Here is a 16,492-nt window from a genome sequence, read left to right on the forward strand (position 1 = left end):
AAGCTCTACTATTGAATAACTTGAATTTAGAGTCAGCTTAGGGTAGGGGGACCACGTGGTTCCAATGGAAGCCCCATTAGAATAACTAGTAATACAAACTCTAAAAACCCCTACTACACACAAAATATACTACTCTACACATAGAACATGAGTATGCCAGACATGGAATAATAACTCAGTTGGTACTTATCTTGAACAAGACACAAAAATAAGGAAACGAAGAGGAAGGGTAGGAGGATCTTGTCCACACCACCAGCTCAGAAAAAAAGATTGAGTCTCCCTCTCCTTCCCCCCAGCTGGCTGCTGCCGGCAGACTGCTCAACTAGTCGTACCGCAGCCCTATACCAAGTTTACTCAGGTTTACTTTACAAATGATTAGAGTATTAGTAAACATAGTTGGTGCCTATGTTATTATTTAATAATCAACCCCCAGCTCAGTCTTTAAATGCTCTTTGAGAAACAAGAATAGTCTTACGTCTTTTTTTTTTTTTTTTTTTTTTGCTTTTTCAGTCATGTTTCCCCCTTTTTTTTTTATCTTTATTTGTATTTGTTCTCAACATCTTTTATTCATTATGCTCAATTAGTATTAAGTTCTAGATATTAATGTTTTCTTGCCCGAAACGCATTGCGTAATAGTGGCTTTAGGCATTGTATGTACTAGCTCTATCTATATATCAATCCATTAATGTAACATCACTTGTATGTATATACCTTACCTGAATAAACATCTGAATCTGAATCTGAATCTGAATCTTGCAGGGAAGATACAAACAAAGACGCATCAAGTTGCGATTTACTACTCTAACGTAGCTTATTTAGTTAAATGTTTACCTCTGGTTTCCACTGAAGAACCCAGGGTCGTAACAACAGTGTTTAGTGAGTTTATTTAGTAGTCCTGGATACAGCAGTGTCGTAGACGTTGTGACGAAGCCTGGAGCAGAGCAGAGAGCTGAGTGTGGCCGGAGTCGCGGAGCTCTATGTGGGAGAGCGTTGTAGCTGGATGAAGTCGTAGTCTGCTGCCTGCTCTGTGTCGAAGCTGTAGGTCTTGGGTCGATTGTTACTACACCTCACAGTAAAATAGGAGGGTGGAAAAACCGTTACCTGTAAATAGGGATAGAATTATAGCTTCTGTAATTAGTTATGCTATTAAGATAATGAGATAATGGAGCGAGTATAAGATTAACTCGCTACAATGGCAAACAGCTCAGTTTGGGTTGATGATACTAGTCCTCCCAGTCTCCAGTATGCCTGTACGCTGGCGTGCAAAGAGCAGAGCCAGCACTCTGCTGGCTATCCTGTGTCCACCGATCCATCTGTGATGTGGGTGGCTCCGGCTACTGCAATGCTATACATTTGCTTTTCTATAATGCGCCTGAGGATTGTTGGATCATAAGCAGCCTTTTTCATTGGGAGACTTTCTATTACTATTTTGAAAGTAGGCTCTTCCCATGGTGCGGAAGAAGTGTAGTTTGGGTGTGGTTGATCACCCTCTCTATCAAGAATCATGCTGTTTAAATATAATTTATTTAGGACATTTCCTGCTCTGGCAGCCCAAAAGTTTCCAATGTTTTGGCCAAGTCCAACCACCAAGGCCTGCCGTACTGGGATTGGATCAGGAGAAATAATTATCTTACTGATAATTGCAGCTGTTATTTGTGATATTCTTTCTTGAAGAGAGGGCAAACCCGTCTCTAGTCTAAGAGTTTCAAGCCTGGTCCACATGGGGGCTCCCAGTGCGGCTCTCATAACATTGTTTTGGGCAACTTCAAGTTTTTTCCACTGTTGGCGTGATAGACTTGAGAGTGCACGTACGGTATAGTCGATCACTGATCTGACTGCCTGTATATGCTTACAAGATTGATTGATTGATGAAGATTAAGCCACCCGAAAGGTGGCACGGGCATGAATAGCCCGTAAGTGGTGGCCCTTTTGAGCCATTACCAGTATCAAGAGCTGATACTGGAGATCTGTGGAGGTGCGACTGCACCCTGCGTGACGGGAGATGTCTCCCGTGGGGCTTACAGATTGATTGATTGATTGATAAAGATTAAGCCACCCAAGAGGTGGCACGGGCATGAATAGACCGTAAGTGGTACAATTTTTTTTTTCTCAGTATTCTGAGGTTGCATTTAACCATCAAGCTGTTATCGCGGGGGAGGATACTGCTTCACAGTCTTTATGAGGGTGTCCAGCTGCTGGACACCTTTGTTGACCAGGAGAGTGGCTGTGTTGATGGCTTCAGGGTGGCCACTGCATGATTCAGGAACTCTTAAAGCTCTTCTAAGGTCATTGGTTGCTTCACATTCCAGAAGATAGTGAAGTAATGGCTTTTCTGTGACAGTTTGGCAGAAGATGCACTCTCTCTGTCGGGGTTCACCAATCTCCCAGTTGCATCTGTAACCTAGACGTAGTCTATATAGCCTAACTACTATTTCCCTGTGGATTCCTTTTGGGATATTTAACCTTTCTAATTTGGTTGCCTGAAGATACCATGTTGCAGATTGCGAACCTTCAGCTATTCTCTGGTGCAGGTAGGCTTTGTTGAGATGTGAGAGTTTTTTGGTGATGATGTTTTTTATGTTCTCTAGGCTGGGTTGAATTGTTTTATGTATCACTGGATGACGAGTTGCCAATTTAGCAATTTCATCAGCTTTTTCATTTAATGGGATTCCAATATGGGATGGGATCCAGTTTAAAGTTATGTTGAGTCCTTTGCCTTTAGCGACTGCTCCAAGATACAAAATGGTGGTAATTATTTCCACATTATCTTTCCACTGTTTTTGTCCTAGTATTTGAAGTGCAGCTTTTGAGTCTGTGTGTATGATTGCATTTTGAGTGTTTTGTGCAATCACATATGCGAATGCCTGTTGTATGGCAAACAGCTCAGTTTGGGTTGATGATACTAGTCCTCCCAGTCTCCAATATGCCTGTACGCTGATCGTGCAAAGAGCAGCGCCAGCACTCTCATTTTCTGTGTCCACCGATCCGTCTGTGAAGATGTGGGTGGCTCCTGCTACTGCTATACATTTGCTCTTCTATTATGCGCCTTAGGATTGTCGGACCATAGGCAGCCTTTTTCATTGGGAGACGTTCTATTACTATTATGAAAGTAGGCTCTTCCCACGGCGCGGGAGGAGTGTAATTTGGGTGTGGATGATCACCCTCTCTATCAAGAATCATGTTTTTTAAATGTAGTCTGTTTAGGACTTTTCCTGCTCTTGCAACCCAAGAGTTTCCATTGTTTTGGCCTAGTCCAACCACCAAGGCCTGCCGTACTGGGATTGGATCAGAAGAAATAATTATCTTACTGATAATTGTAGCTGTCCTTTGTGATATTCTTTCTTGTAGAGAGGGCAAACCCGTCTCCAGTCTAAGAGTTTCAAGCCTGTTCCACATGGGGGCTCCCAGTGCAGCTCTCATAGCATTGTTTTGGGCAACTTCAAGCTTTTTCCACTGTTGGTGTGATAGATTTGTGAGTGCAGGTGCGGCATAATTGATCACTGATCTGACTGCCTGTACATAGTATGTGCGAAGGACTTGCAGATTGGCTCCTCCAGAAAGGGAGGTTAGCGACCTGAGGATTGCCGTCAAGGCCGCAGTTCGCTCTCTCAAGTATGTGACCTCAGCATTAAAATTCATGTGTGTGTCCAGGATGATTCCTAGATACTGATAGGTGTCGACCCATTCTATTGGTTGACCCTGTACTGTGAGTTGGATGTTGGGCTTCGCTATTTTTATGGGCATGGCCTTTGACTTTGAGGGGTTGAGTTTGATCCCAATCTGTTTTGCCTCTTTACTGATGCAGTCTAAGCATTTGGGTGCAAGGCGCGCCGCATCCCTTCCTTTTATGATGATGACAAAGTCGTCCGCGTAGTTTAGCAGCCTGCAGTGATGTGGGAGTTTCAACCTCATTATTCTTTCCATTAAACAGTTGAAGAGAAGAGGGCTGAGAATACTTCCTTGCGGTGTACCATTTTCATGTCTTTTGTACTCAGAGACTGTGCCATGAAGTTTTACTCTTGCTTCTCTGTTTATGAGACAGTTTTTGGTCCAGGAGAGCAGGTTGCCTCTGACCTCTTTGTCAATGAGGCAGCAGAGAATAGCTGGGGCGCTAGCCAGTTCAAAGGCTTTTTCGAGGTCCAGGAATATCAGCATTCCTGGTCTGTCATTCAAGTGGGCTAACAGAGTTGTAATACATTCCACTGTGCCAACCCCTCTTCTATAGGCATACATATCATGATGCAGTTTAGGCATTTTCCACTCCAGTCTGTTGAGTGCCATTCTGTCAGCCGTCTTGGCTGCACAGATTGGAGAGAGATGGGCCTGGGATTAGCTGGATCTTTGGGTTTTGGGATCGGCACTATGTCTGCTCTATTCCAAGCAGAAGGTCTAGTTTGAGAGGTCCAGGCTAAATTAATTAACCTTAGGTATGCAGCGTCTCCCTCTGGGCCGAGGTTTCTAATCGTTTTATAGGTTATTTTGTCGGCTCCAGGGGATGTATCCTTGGAGTTTTTCTTAGCCCGATTGAGCTCATCCAGTGTGAAGGGGGCATTAGTGTCAGAGACTTCTTCACATGCTGTAAGGATTCTGTGCCACCTTTCTTCCTCTAGTCCGGTCTGTACTGCTAATACATCTGGTGGAAGTTGATTGCTGGCTGCTCTCTCTGCAAACCTGGTTGCCAGTACTTCGGCTTCCTGTTGAGGATCTTTGGGGTGTGGAGCTTTAGGTGTTTTATTCCCTTTGGCTCGGTGAATTTTGCTGCCACATCTCCCCGAGAGAGGTGTGTTCATTCAGGTGTGAACACCATTCTAGCCACTTTTGTTCTTTTATTTGTCTGGTCTCTCGATGTACATGTTCCTTGACCTCACAAAGTAAGATCCTGTTGCGGTCACTTGGCTGCTTTTTGTATAGCTTTCTTGTTCTATTGAGTCTATGGTTGAGTTCTTTGACACGTTCGCAATAGTACCAATGATCTTTATAGTGTCCGGTGGACTGTTTTTTCAGTGGGATTGAGTGGTTGGCTGCACTTTGAATCGCTTTGACAAATTCTTGTTCTGCCTGATTAATGTCTTCGGGAAGATCATAGTTTCTTTGCCACTCTGAAATGAGGTTTTGAAATCGGTGCCAGTTTGCTAAAGCAAAGTTCCAGTCTTCAGATGGAGGCGGAGGTGGGGTGGGTAGGTCTAACTGAAGATCAATTTGGACCCCATAGTGGTCGCTTGTCAGTGTGGGCTCAACTGACCATGTTGCTGCATCTCTTAGGGAGGCTGAAACGAAGGTTAAGTCTAATCTGCCTCCTTGGATGTGGGTAGGTTCATTCTTGTTTAGGATTTGTATTTCTGGAAGCTGGTCCAGTAGATGTGTAATGTGTATGCCGGCTTCATTTGTTTTGTTCGAGCCCAGTGCCAATCGATGATGGGCATTAAAATCTCCACAAATGATTGTGTTTGTTGTTGTCGCGTGTCCAAATAACACAGAGAGATCCATTTCGGCTTGTGGAGACCTGTACACATTGAACACTTCAAGTTTGTCGTGTCTTAGCTCAATGGTGACTCCCATTACCTCTGTCCCTGCTCCACAATTGGGTGGGCTGGTTATGGATTTGGAGATCAGGTCACTTTTTACATAGATTGCACATCCCCTGGATTGCCCATTGATCCATGGAAGGAAGAAGCCTCGATAGCCTGAGATTTTAGGTTCTAATCCGGCTCGAAGCAAGCTCTCCTGTAGGATCAGGACGTCTATGCCCTTGGTTGCTGCTATGCATTGCAAGTGTTGCAATTTAGTGCGCAGTCCTTGCGCATTCCATTGCAGGATCTTTAGAATTCTAGGTTCTTGGAATGTGCTGATAATTCCGTGGTATCCATGGAGTCTGATGAACACGCCATGGAAGTTGCAATTGGTGTATAGGTTCTTAGTGGTCCTGAAATTGCCTCATCAATGTCGCTTTCCGACGACCTGGACTCTGCTTTTTATGGAGGTGTCTCCTGCCCTGCTGTCTTGACGGTGTGGATATTACATCTTCGAATTTTTTGAGCTTGTGCTCAATTGTCTTCCGAGTCTCTGTGGTTTGCTTGATTCCATGTGAAGACAGCAGACTTTCGATTAACTCAGTGACCAGGTGGCTTACAAGATTGATTGATTGATTGATAAAGATTAAGCCACCCAAGAGGTGGCACGGGCATGAATAGCCCGTAAGTGGTACAATTTTTTTTTCCCAGTGTTCTGAGGTTGCTTTTAACCATCAAGTTGTTATCGTGGGGGAGGATACTGCTTCACAGTCTTTATGAGGGTGTCCAGCTGCTGGACACCTTTGTTGACCAGGAGAGTGGCTGTGTTGATGGCTTCAGGGTGGCCACTGCATGATTCAGGAACTCTTAAAGCTCTTCTAAGGTCATTGGTTGCTTCACATTCCAGAAGATAGTGAAGTAATGGCTTTTCTGTGACAGTTTGGCAGAAGATGCACTCTCTCTGTCGGGGTTCACCAATCTCCCAGTTGCATCTGTAACCTAGACGTAGTCTATATAGCCTAACTGATATTTCCCTGTGGATTCCTTTTGGGATATTTAACCTTTCTAATTTTGTTGCCTGAAGATACCATGTTGCAGATGGCGAACCTTCAGCTATTCTCTGGTGTAGGTAGGCTTTGTTGAGATGTGAGAGTTTTTTGATGATGATGTTTTTTATGTTCTCTAGGCTGGGTTGAATTGTTTTATGTATCACTGGATGACGAGTTGCCAATTTAGCAATTTCATCAGCTTTTTCATTTAATGGGATTCCAATATGGGATGGGATCCAGTTTAAAGTTATGTTGAGGCCTTTGCCTTTAGCGACTGCTCCTTGATACAAAATGGTGGTAATTATTTCCACATTATCTTTCCACTGTTTTTGTCCTAGTATTTGAAGTGCAGCTTTTGAGTCTGTGTATGATTGCATTTTGAGTGTTTTGTGCAATCACATATGCGAATGCCTGTTGTATGGCGAACAGCTCAGTTTGGGTTGATGATACTAGTCCTCCCAGTCTCCAATATGCCTGAACGCTGGTCGTGCAAAGAGCAGCGCCAGCACTCTCATTTTCTGTGTCCACCGATCCGTCTGTGAAGATGTGGGTGGCTCCTGCTACTGCTATGCTATACATTTGCTCTTCTATTATGCGCCTTAGGATTGTCGGATCATAGGCAGCCTTTTTCATTGGGAGACTTTCTATTACTATTTTGAAAGTAGGCTCTTCCCACGGCGCGGAAGGAGTGTAATTTGGGTGTGGATGATCACCCTCTCTATCAAGAATGGCTTACAAGATGATGAAGATTAAGCCACCCAAAAGGTGGCACGGGCATGAATAGCCCGTAAGTGGTGGCCATTTTGAGCCATTACCTGTATCAAGAGCTGATACTGGAGATCTGTGGAGGTGCGAATGCACCCTGCATGATGGGAGATGTCTCCCCTGTGAATGTGTTAAGATGAAGATGAAGCCACCCAATAGGTGGCACGGGCATGAATTGGTAAGTGGTGGCCCTTTTGAGCCATCACCAGTATCAATAGATGATACTGGAGATCTGTGGAGGTGCGACTGCACCCAGCGTGACGGGAGATGTTTCCCGTGTTTTAAACAGATGAAGAAGATGAAGATGAAGCCACCCAAAAGATGGCACGGGCATGAATAGCTCGTAAGTGGTGGCCCTTTCGAGCCATCACCAGTATCAAGAGCTGATACTGGAGATCTGTGGAGGTGCAAGTGCACTCAGCGTGACGGGAGATGTCTCCCATGAATGTGTCCAAGATGACGATTAATCCATCGAAAAGGTGGCACGGGCATGAATAGCCCGTAAGTGGTGGCCCTTTTGAGCCTTTACCAGTATCAAGAGCTGATACTGGAGATCTGTGGAGGTGCAACTGCACCCTGCGTGATGGGAGATGTCTCCCAGACCAAGTGGTGACCAAATGGTGGCTTACAAGATTGATTGATTGGTGAAGATTAAGCCACCCAAGAGGTGGCACGGGCATGAATAGCCCGTAAGTGGTGGCCCTTTCGAGCCATTACCAGTATCAAAAGATGATACTGGAGATCTGTGGAGGCGCAACTGCACCCTGCGTGACGGGAGATGTCTCCCGGACCAAGTGGTGACCAAATGGTGCTGTTTTCGGATAGATTGATGAAGATTAAGCCACCCAAGAGGTGGCACGGGCATGAATAGCCCGTAAGTGGTGGCCCTTTCGAGCCATTACCAGTATCAAAAGATGATACTGGAGATCTGTGGAGGCGCAACTGCACCCTGCGTGACGGGAGATGTCTCCCGGACCAAGTGGTGACCAAATGGTCGGCTTACAAGATTGATTGATTGATAAAGATTAAGCCACCCAAGAGGTGGCACGGGCATGAATAGCCCGTAAGTGGTACAATTTTTTCTTTTTTTTTTTCCCAGTGTTCTGAGGTTGCATTTAACCATCAAGCTGTTATCGTGGGGGAGGATACTGCTTCACATTCTTTATGAGGGTGTCCAGCTGCTGGACAACTGGCCCAGATTGATTGATAAAGATTAAGACACCCAAAAGGTGGCACGGGCATGAATAGCCCGTAAGTGGTGGCCCTTTTGAGCCATTACCAGTATCAAGAGCTGATACTGGAGATTTGTGGAGGTGCAACTGCACCCTGCGTGACGGGAGATGTCTCCCGTAATTATTAATTTTTTTTCTTTTTTCTTTTTTAATTTCAGCTGATGATGATGATGATGATGAAGATTAAGCCACCCAAAAGGTGGCACGGGCATGAATAGCCCGTAAGTGGTGGCCATTTTAAGCCGTTACCAGTATCAAGAGCTGATACTGGAGATCTGTGGAGGTGCGAATGCACCCTGCATGATGGGAGATGTCTCCCTTGTGAATGTGTTAAGATGAAGATGAAGCCACCCAATAAGTGGCACGGGCATGAATTGGTAAGTGGTGGCCCTTTTGAGCCATCACCAGTATCAATAGATGATACTGGAGATCTGTGGAGGTGCGACTGCACCCAGCGTGACGGGAGATGTCTCCCGTGTTTTAAACAGATGAAGAAGATGAAGATGAAGCCACCCAAAAGATGGCACGGGCATGAATAGCTCGTAAGTGGTGGCCCTTTCGAGCCATCACCAGTATCAAGAGCTGATGCTGGAGATCTGTGGAGGTGCAAGTGCACTCTGCGTGACGGGAGATGTCTCCCATGAATGTGTCCAAGATGACGATTAAACCATCGAAAAGGTGGCACGGGCATGAATAGCCCGTAAGTGGTGGCCCTTTTGAGCCATTACCAGTATCAAGAGCTGATACTGGAGATCTGTGGAGGTGCAACTGCACCCTGCGTGACGGGAGATGTCTCCCGGACCAAGTGGTGACCAAATTCTCGGCCTTTTGGCTAAGATCAAAGTGTAGTAATCAAGCCTCAAGAGGTTCAAAGGTACCCTGCTACGTCGTTATTAGTGCGCTGAGTCCACTGAAAGCGATAGTCATGTAGCTACAGGAGCTTGCTTTGCCATTGATTGGCTTGCTACACCCCTTGCGGGTTGGCATCCCAGGTCTGTTGAGCACAAGAGTAGCTGGCTGAACTCTTGTCTAGTGATGCACACTTAGTGTGCATTGCTCACTTGCTTTTGCAGTGCTCACAGACCACCCCCGACCGACCTGCCCCCCCTCTCATCAGGCCATGTTCTCCTGTTGAGGGGCTCGGCGAGGCCGGCCCTGATACGTGGGACTTCCATGCTTTTTCCGAGTAAGATTGACCCCTACTGCGAGGATCCCGTTGCCACTCCTATATGCTGCCACTCCTATATCCAGCAACGGCCCTAACACACTGGACTTTATTGCTCGCTGAAATGAGCTGCCGCCCAATATAAGCAGCAAGCAGATGTCTTAGAAGAAAGAAGGAGATGCAAGCAGATGTCTTAGAAGAAAGAAGAAGATGTTGGAAGAAGAAGATGTCTTAGAAGAAAGAAAAAGATGTTGGAAGAAGAAGACTTCAGCAGCGATGACGACTTCAGGATAGACGACTTCATGAACTTCAGGAACTACAAATTCAGGAAAATTACAGATGAAGCTGACGCTTTCTTTGAGGGAACACAGCGCTCCACCATCGACCTGCCTGAGCCTACACCTCGAGTCCGAGACCGTGGACTCCAGCTCCAGGACCCACCTCCAGCCCCATTTCGCTTCAGGATCCTCCCAGACGATGCTGATAGCTTCTACAATGGAACACAGCGCTCCCTCATCGACCTGCCTGAGCCTACCCCTCCAGTTCGAGACCCTAGACTCCAGCCCCAGCTCCAGGACCCGCCTCCAGCCCAATTCCGCTTCAGGAGCCTCCCAGACGATGCTGATGGCTTCTACAATGGAACACAGCGCTCCCTCATCGAATCACCAGAGCCTACACCCCGGGACCAAGTTCCTGGGCTCCAGCTCCGGGACCCGCCTCCAGTTAATGAAGAGTTCCAGCCACCGACACTGCCTGCAGACGAAGAAGAAGAGTCCCAGCCACCGACACTGCCTGCAGATGAAGAAGAAGAGTTCCAGCCGCCGCCCCGAGTTGAGGAAGAGCTTCAGCCACTCAGGCTGTCTCCAGTTGGTGAAGAAACTGATGTGGAGATACAGTCATCGTTTTTACCTGATGAAGAGAACCAGCCGCCGACGCCACCCAGGGCAGAAGATGTAAGTGAAGAAGAGCTTCAGTCCTTGGGCCCGCCTCCTCCCCAGCAAGACCCCCAACCAGCTACCCTCAGCCAGCAAATTGGAGAACTTATCAACCAGGGAAGGAACGACCAACTCGCCCCTGTAGCAGATGAAGAAGATGCAGATGGACAGACCCTTGTGCGACAACCCCAACGAGATGGAGAAGTGCTCATCACTTGGTTCCCCCTGCCCCCTTACTTCAGCTGCCCTGAGACGTTTTGCCATAAGAAGTATACAGGATGTGTATGGACAAGCAAGCAGCAGTCACTCACCCGCCACCTTCGAGAAATCCATACCCTACCAATAACCTCGACTATTCAGAAGTGTGCAGGTTGTTCTGAAACCTTAGGACTTCGCCCAACCAGGCACAAATGCCAAGCATTACGACGATTCTTTGAAGGCAGACCCCAAGTAGAAGAAGAAGTTAGACACCATTTCCAGTGTCCCACATGTACTTCAAGCTTCACAACCAAAACAGGGCTCAACAACCATCGCAGAACCCACCGACAACAAGATGCAGTGGCCCGCCGACGACCCAGACCTAACTCCCCACCCAACCCACAGCCTGCCCAGCCCTCACCTTCCTCCTCCTCCTCCTCCCCTCGATCCTCACTCAACCCCCAGTCTGCCCAGTCCTCACCTGCCCCCTCTCCTCATCCACCGCCCAGCCCACAGTCTGCCTACTCCACACCAGTCTCCTCTCCAGCCCATCCTGCACCTGACAACCCTCTAACCCAACACCACCTGCATCAGCAACAAATCCCCCCCCATCCTTCCCCCCTACCCCCTCTCCCCCCTCTTAGCCCTATTCCAGAGCCTGATGATGATGCCCCGCTGTCTCCAGCCTCCAACACTGACAACCAAGACCAGTCACAACCCCAAGAAGATGATGATGATGGTGGAGACGACGCCGGCGATGAAGAACAAGACCAACCCCAACAACAAGAGGAGAATGTTCCAGATGAAGCAGAGGAACATTGGTTATTAGAAGAATTCTCTGCGCCCCTGCACAATCTCCTCCACCACCCAGACTGGGACGCCTTCACCGAGCTTCTGCAGCAGATAACAACAACAATGCAGGAGCACTTCAAGATCCAAACTGATGGTAGCTCGACGACTTCAACTCCAATCGACGTCAACGACTGTGCTGCCATACAACGACTCTACAGAAGAAATCGGAGGAGGGCAATCAGATTGATCACGACAGGTGAAAGTGCCCGCTGCGCCATTCCCAAGGAACGAGTCGAGGAGCACTTTACCCGCACACTTAGTGCACAAGACCCCCTCCAAAACTTTGACATCATCACTGCCATTCCTGAACCACCTGAAGACCGCACAGAAATGGACACAGGAGAGTTTCGAGAACGTGAAGTAGCAACAAGACTCTCCAGAACAGAAAACACCGCTCCAGGAGACGACAGACTTACATACAGCCACTGGAAACGAGCAGACCCAGAATGCCGTGTCATCACAGCAATCTTCAACATCTGCTTGAGTCAACAGAGGATCCCAGAGGCCTGGAAGTCTTCCCGGACAGTGCTCATCCCCAAGCCAGGCGACCCAGACGACATCACGAACTGGAGACCCATTGCACTCTGCCGCACCATACACAAGTTGTATACTGGCTGCCTCTCATCAAGACTACGAAACTGGATCGTGGAGAACAAAGTGCTGTGCCCTGCCCAGAAAGGATTCATGCCGACTGACGGAGTTTTAGAACATAACTTCGTCCTACAACACTACCTGGATGCAGCAAGAACAGGGCATGGCAATAAGGACATATACATCGCTTCCCTAGACATCACCAACGCCTTCGGCTCAGTCCCAACTGAGCTCATCTCTGCAGCACTCCAGAGGATGGGAGCTGGAGATGACTTCTTAGCAGTCGTCAACAGCATCACCAACGGAAACACCACAAGGATTATGACAACCGGCGGCGAAACAGCAGAGATCCCAGCCAACTGTGGAGTCAGACAAGGATGCCCAATTAGTGGACTCCTCTTCAACATCGCCATAGAAGCTATCCTGAGGACTGCAATCAACACAGGACTCGAAGCTGACCCTGACCTGAAACACCCCTGCCTAGCATATGCTGACGACATCACCTTGCTAGCCGGGACAGAAGAGAGGTTGCAAGCTCTACTGAACACAGTTGGAAGAGCCTGCCAAGCTGCAAACCTCACACTTAACCCGAACAAGTGCTACTCCATGCACTTGTCAGGACAGACACCAGTGGGTCTGAGAGAAACCCAGTTCCAGATCGCCGGAAGAAACATCCAGTATCGACTTGGGGGAGAACACTCCAAATTCTTAGGACGCCCTGTCGGCTTCCAGCTGATGTCTGGAGACTCCTCAATCGACGAGTACATTGAACTTGGGAAGAAAGTTCTCATGAGCAAGTTGGCCCCATGGCAGAGACTCGACGCACTGAAGACATTTGTTTTCTCCTCGACAGTCTTTGCCATGAGGACTTGGCAGTTTAAGAAGACAACTTGGGCCAAACTGGACGACGCATTGAAACCCCACATCAAGAAGACCCTCTACCTACCAAGCCGCGCAGCCAACGGATACCTGTATGGCAGCACACGAGCAGGATCCTGTGGGATCCTTCTAGCAGCAGAAGACTCCGACCTATTCCTAATCGACACTGCATTCAAACTCCTAAACTCGCCAGATGTTGATACAAGGGATATCGCACGAGAAGACTGCCGCCTCGTAGTGGCCAAAAGAAGACAAGAAGAAGAAGAAGAAGTAACTCCTGAACATGTCTGCTCCTATCTCTCCAAGGCCGAACTACCTGGAAGATCCAGCACTATCCAAACCATCTGGTCTCGGGCAAGAGATGCCTCTGGAAGAATGGAAACGACATGGACAGCTGATGGAGAGAACGTCTCCATAACCTGTGGTGACAAGACCTTGAAGGCTGCTGCAAGAAGAATTGTAGCCAGAACCATCAGAAACCATCACAGACAACTTCGCGACGCCCGCCTACACACACTGCGAGACCAAGGAAAAGCGATGTGTGTAGTCTCACAAGAAAAAGCTTCCTCTCACTTCATGAGAGAGGGAGAGTACACAACGTTTGCTGACTGGCGCTTCATTCACCGAGCAAGGTTGAACTTGCTTCCCCTGAATGGAGCCACCCGACGACCAAACACCAACAAGAACTGCCGACGATGCGCCTGGCAAAATGAAACTTTGCCACATGTCGTGTGTCACTGCATGACATACTCGGACGCCTACAGAAGACGCCACAACGCCTTGGTGGACAGGATCAAGACAGCCGCCTTGGGACGCCACTGGAAAGTGACAGCAGAAAACCAGCGAGTTCCAAGAGCAGACAGTGTTCTGAAGCCCGACCTCGTCATTGAGAAGGACAACGAACTGCTGATCATAGATGTCACCTGCCCCTTCGAGAACACGGAAGCCGCCTTCACAGAAGCACGGACCGAAAAGGAGATGAAGTACGCCGACCTCGCCGCCGAGATGAGGGCCCTGCCGCGGTACAACAGAGTGACCGTCCACGCCTTCATCGTAGGACCCCTAGGATCGTACGACCCCCACAACGAGCGTCTGATGAAGAGATTGGCTTCGAAGAAGTACCTCGCGACCTTCAGGAAGCTGTGTGTGAGCGACGCCATCAGATGGTCGAGGATGCGGTACATCGAGCACATCACTGGAGCACGACAGTATGAATGATTTGTATAATATATATATTAGCTTGTATGTAAAATTTTGTATTGTATAAATGTTAGGCTCAAAAATAATTCACACTATGTAACTTGCATAAAAGCTCTTTTGTAAACCTTAGCTTTTGCTGTAAAATGTTAAGCTAGGCTAAATGAAAGCATTGTAAAAAGACACTCTGTACCATTTTTTGAAAATAAAATCTGTTCTTATCAGCTCAATTCCTTGATTCGATGATGATGAAGATTAAGCCACCCAAAAGGTGGCACGGGCATGAATAGCCCGTAAGTGGTGGCCTTTTTAATCCATTACCAGTATCAAGAGCTGATACTGGAGATCTGTGGAGGTGCGAATGCACCCTGCATGATAGGAGATGTCTCCCTTGTGAATGTGTTAAGATGAAGATAAAGCCACCCAATAGGTGGCACGGACATGAATTGGTAAGTGGTGGCCCTTTTGAGCCATCACCAGTATCAATAGATGATACTGGAGATCTGTGGAGGTGCGACTGCACCCAGCGTGACGGGAGATGTCTCCCGTGTTTTAAACAGATGAAGAAGATGAAGATGAAGCCACCCAAAAGGTGGCACGGGCATGAATAGCTCGTAAGTGGTGGCCCTTTCGAGCCATCGTCTTCTATTCGATTGATAAAGATTAAGCCACCCAAAAGGTGGCACGGGCATGAATAGCCCGTAAGTGGTGGCCCTTTTGAGCCATTACCAGTATCAAGAGCTGATACTGGAGATTTGTGGAGGTGCAACTGCACCCTGCGTGACGGGAGATGTCTCCTTTGTGAATGTGTTAAGATGAAGATGAAGCCACCCAAAAGGTGGCACGGGCATGAATAGCTCGTAAGTGGTGGCCCTTTTGAGCCATTACCAGTATCAATAGATGATACTGGAGATCTGTGGAGGCGCGACTGCACCCTGCGTGACGGGAGATGTCTCCCTTGTGAATGTGTTAAGATGAAGATGAAGCCACCCAAAAGGTGGCACGGGCATGATTAGCTCGTAAGTGGTGGCCCTTTTGAGCCATCACCAGTATCAATAGATGATACTGGAGATCTTTGGAGGCGCGACTGCACCCTGCGTGACGGGAGATGTCTCCCGGACCAAGTGGTGGCTTACATGATGATGATGAAGATTAAGCCACCCAAAAGGTGGCACGGGCATGAATAGCCCGTAAGTGGTGGCCATTTTAAGCCATTACCAGTATCAAGAGCTGATACTGGAGATCTGTGGAGGTGCGAATGCACCCTGCATGATGGGAGATGTCTCCCTTGTGAATGTGTTAAGATGAAGATGAAGCCACCCAATAGGTGGCACGGGCATGAATTGGTAAGTGGTGGCCCTTTTGAGCCATCACCAGTATCAATAGATGATACTGGAGATCTGTGGAGGTGCGACTGCACCCAGCGTGACGGGAGATGTCTCCCGTGTTTTAAACAGATGAAGAAGATGAAGATGAAGCCACCCAAAAGATGGCACGGGCATGAATAGCTCGTAAGTGGTGGCCCTTTCGAGCCATCACCAGTATCAAGAGCTGATACTGGAGATCTGTGGAGGTGCAAGTGCACTCAGCGTGACGGGAGATGTCTCCCATGAATGTGTCCAAGATGACGATTAAACCATCGAAAAGGTGGCACGGGCATGAATAGCCGGTAAGTGGTGGCCCTTTTGAGCCATTACCAGTATCAAGAGCTGATACTGGAGATCTGTGGAGGTGCAACTGCACCCTGCGTAACGGGAGATGTCTCCCGGACCAAGTGGTGACCAAATGGTGGTGGCTTACAAGATTGATGATGATTGATGAAGATTAAGCCACCCAAAAGGTGGCACGGGCATGAATAGCCCGTAAGTGGTGGCCCTTTTAAGCCCTGTGGAGGTGCGAATGCACCCTGCATGACGGGAGATGTCTCCCTTATGAATGTGTTAAGATGAAGATGAAGCAACCCAAAAGGTGGCACGGGCATAAATAGCCCGAAAGTGGTGGCCCTTTTAAGCCATTACCAGTATCAAGAGCTGATACTGGAGATCTGTGGAGGTGCGAATGCACCCTGCATGACGGGAGATGTCTCCCTTGTGAATGTGTTAAAATGAAGATGAAGCCA

The 16,492-nt window shown here is 47.9% G+C and overlaps 1 protein-coding gene across 1 annotated transcript; it reads left to right on the forward strand.

Annotated features, from left to right (window-relative positions):
• Positions 1-9,969: 9,969 nt before the first annotated feature.
• LOC138352102 (uncharacterized) lies at positions 9,970-14,394 on the forward strand. The gene has a single exon (XM_069304359.1). The coding sequence runs from the start codon at positions 9,970-9,972 to the stop codon at positions 14,392-14,394; it is 4,425 nt and encodes a 1,474-aa protein (XP_069160460.1).
• Positions 14,395-16,492: the final 2,098 nt, after the last annotated feature.

Source organism: Procambarus clarkii, chromosome 5, assembly GCF_040958095.1.
Source record: "Procambarus clarkii isolate CNS0578487 chromosome 5, FALCON_Pclarkii_2.0, whole genome shotgun sequence".
NCBI classification, from domain to species: domain Eukaryota; kingdom Metazoa; phylum Arthropoda; class Malacostraca; order Decapoda; family Cambaridae; genus Procambarus; species Procambarus clarkii.

What these genes read in the sequence shown, in the direction of transcription:
- LOC138352102 (XM_069304359.1), top strand. Translation starts at nt 9,970, where the DNA reads ATGTTGGAAGAAGAAGACTTCAGCAGCGATGACGACTTCAGGATAGAC.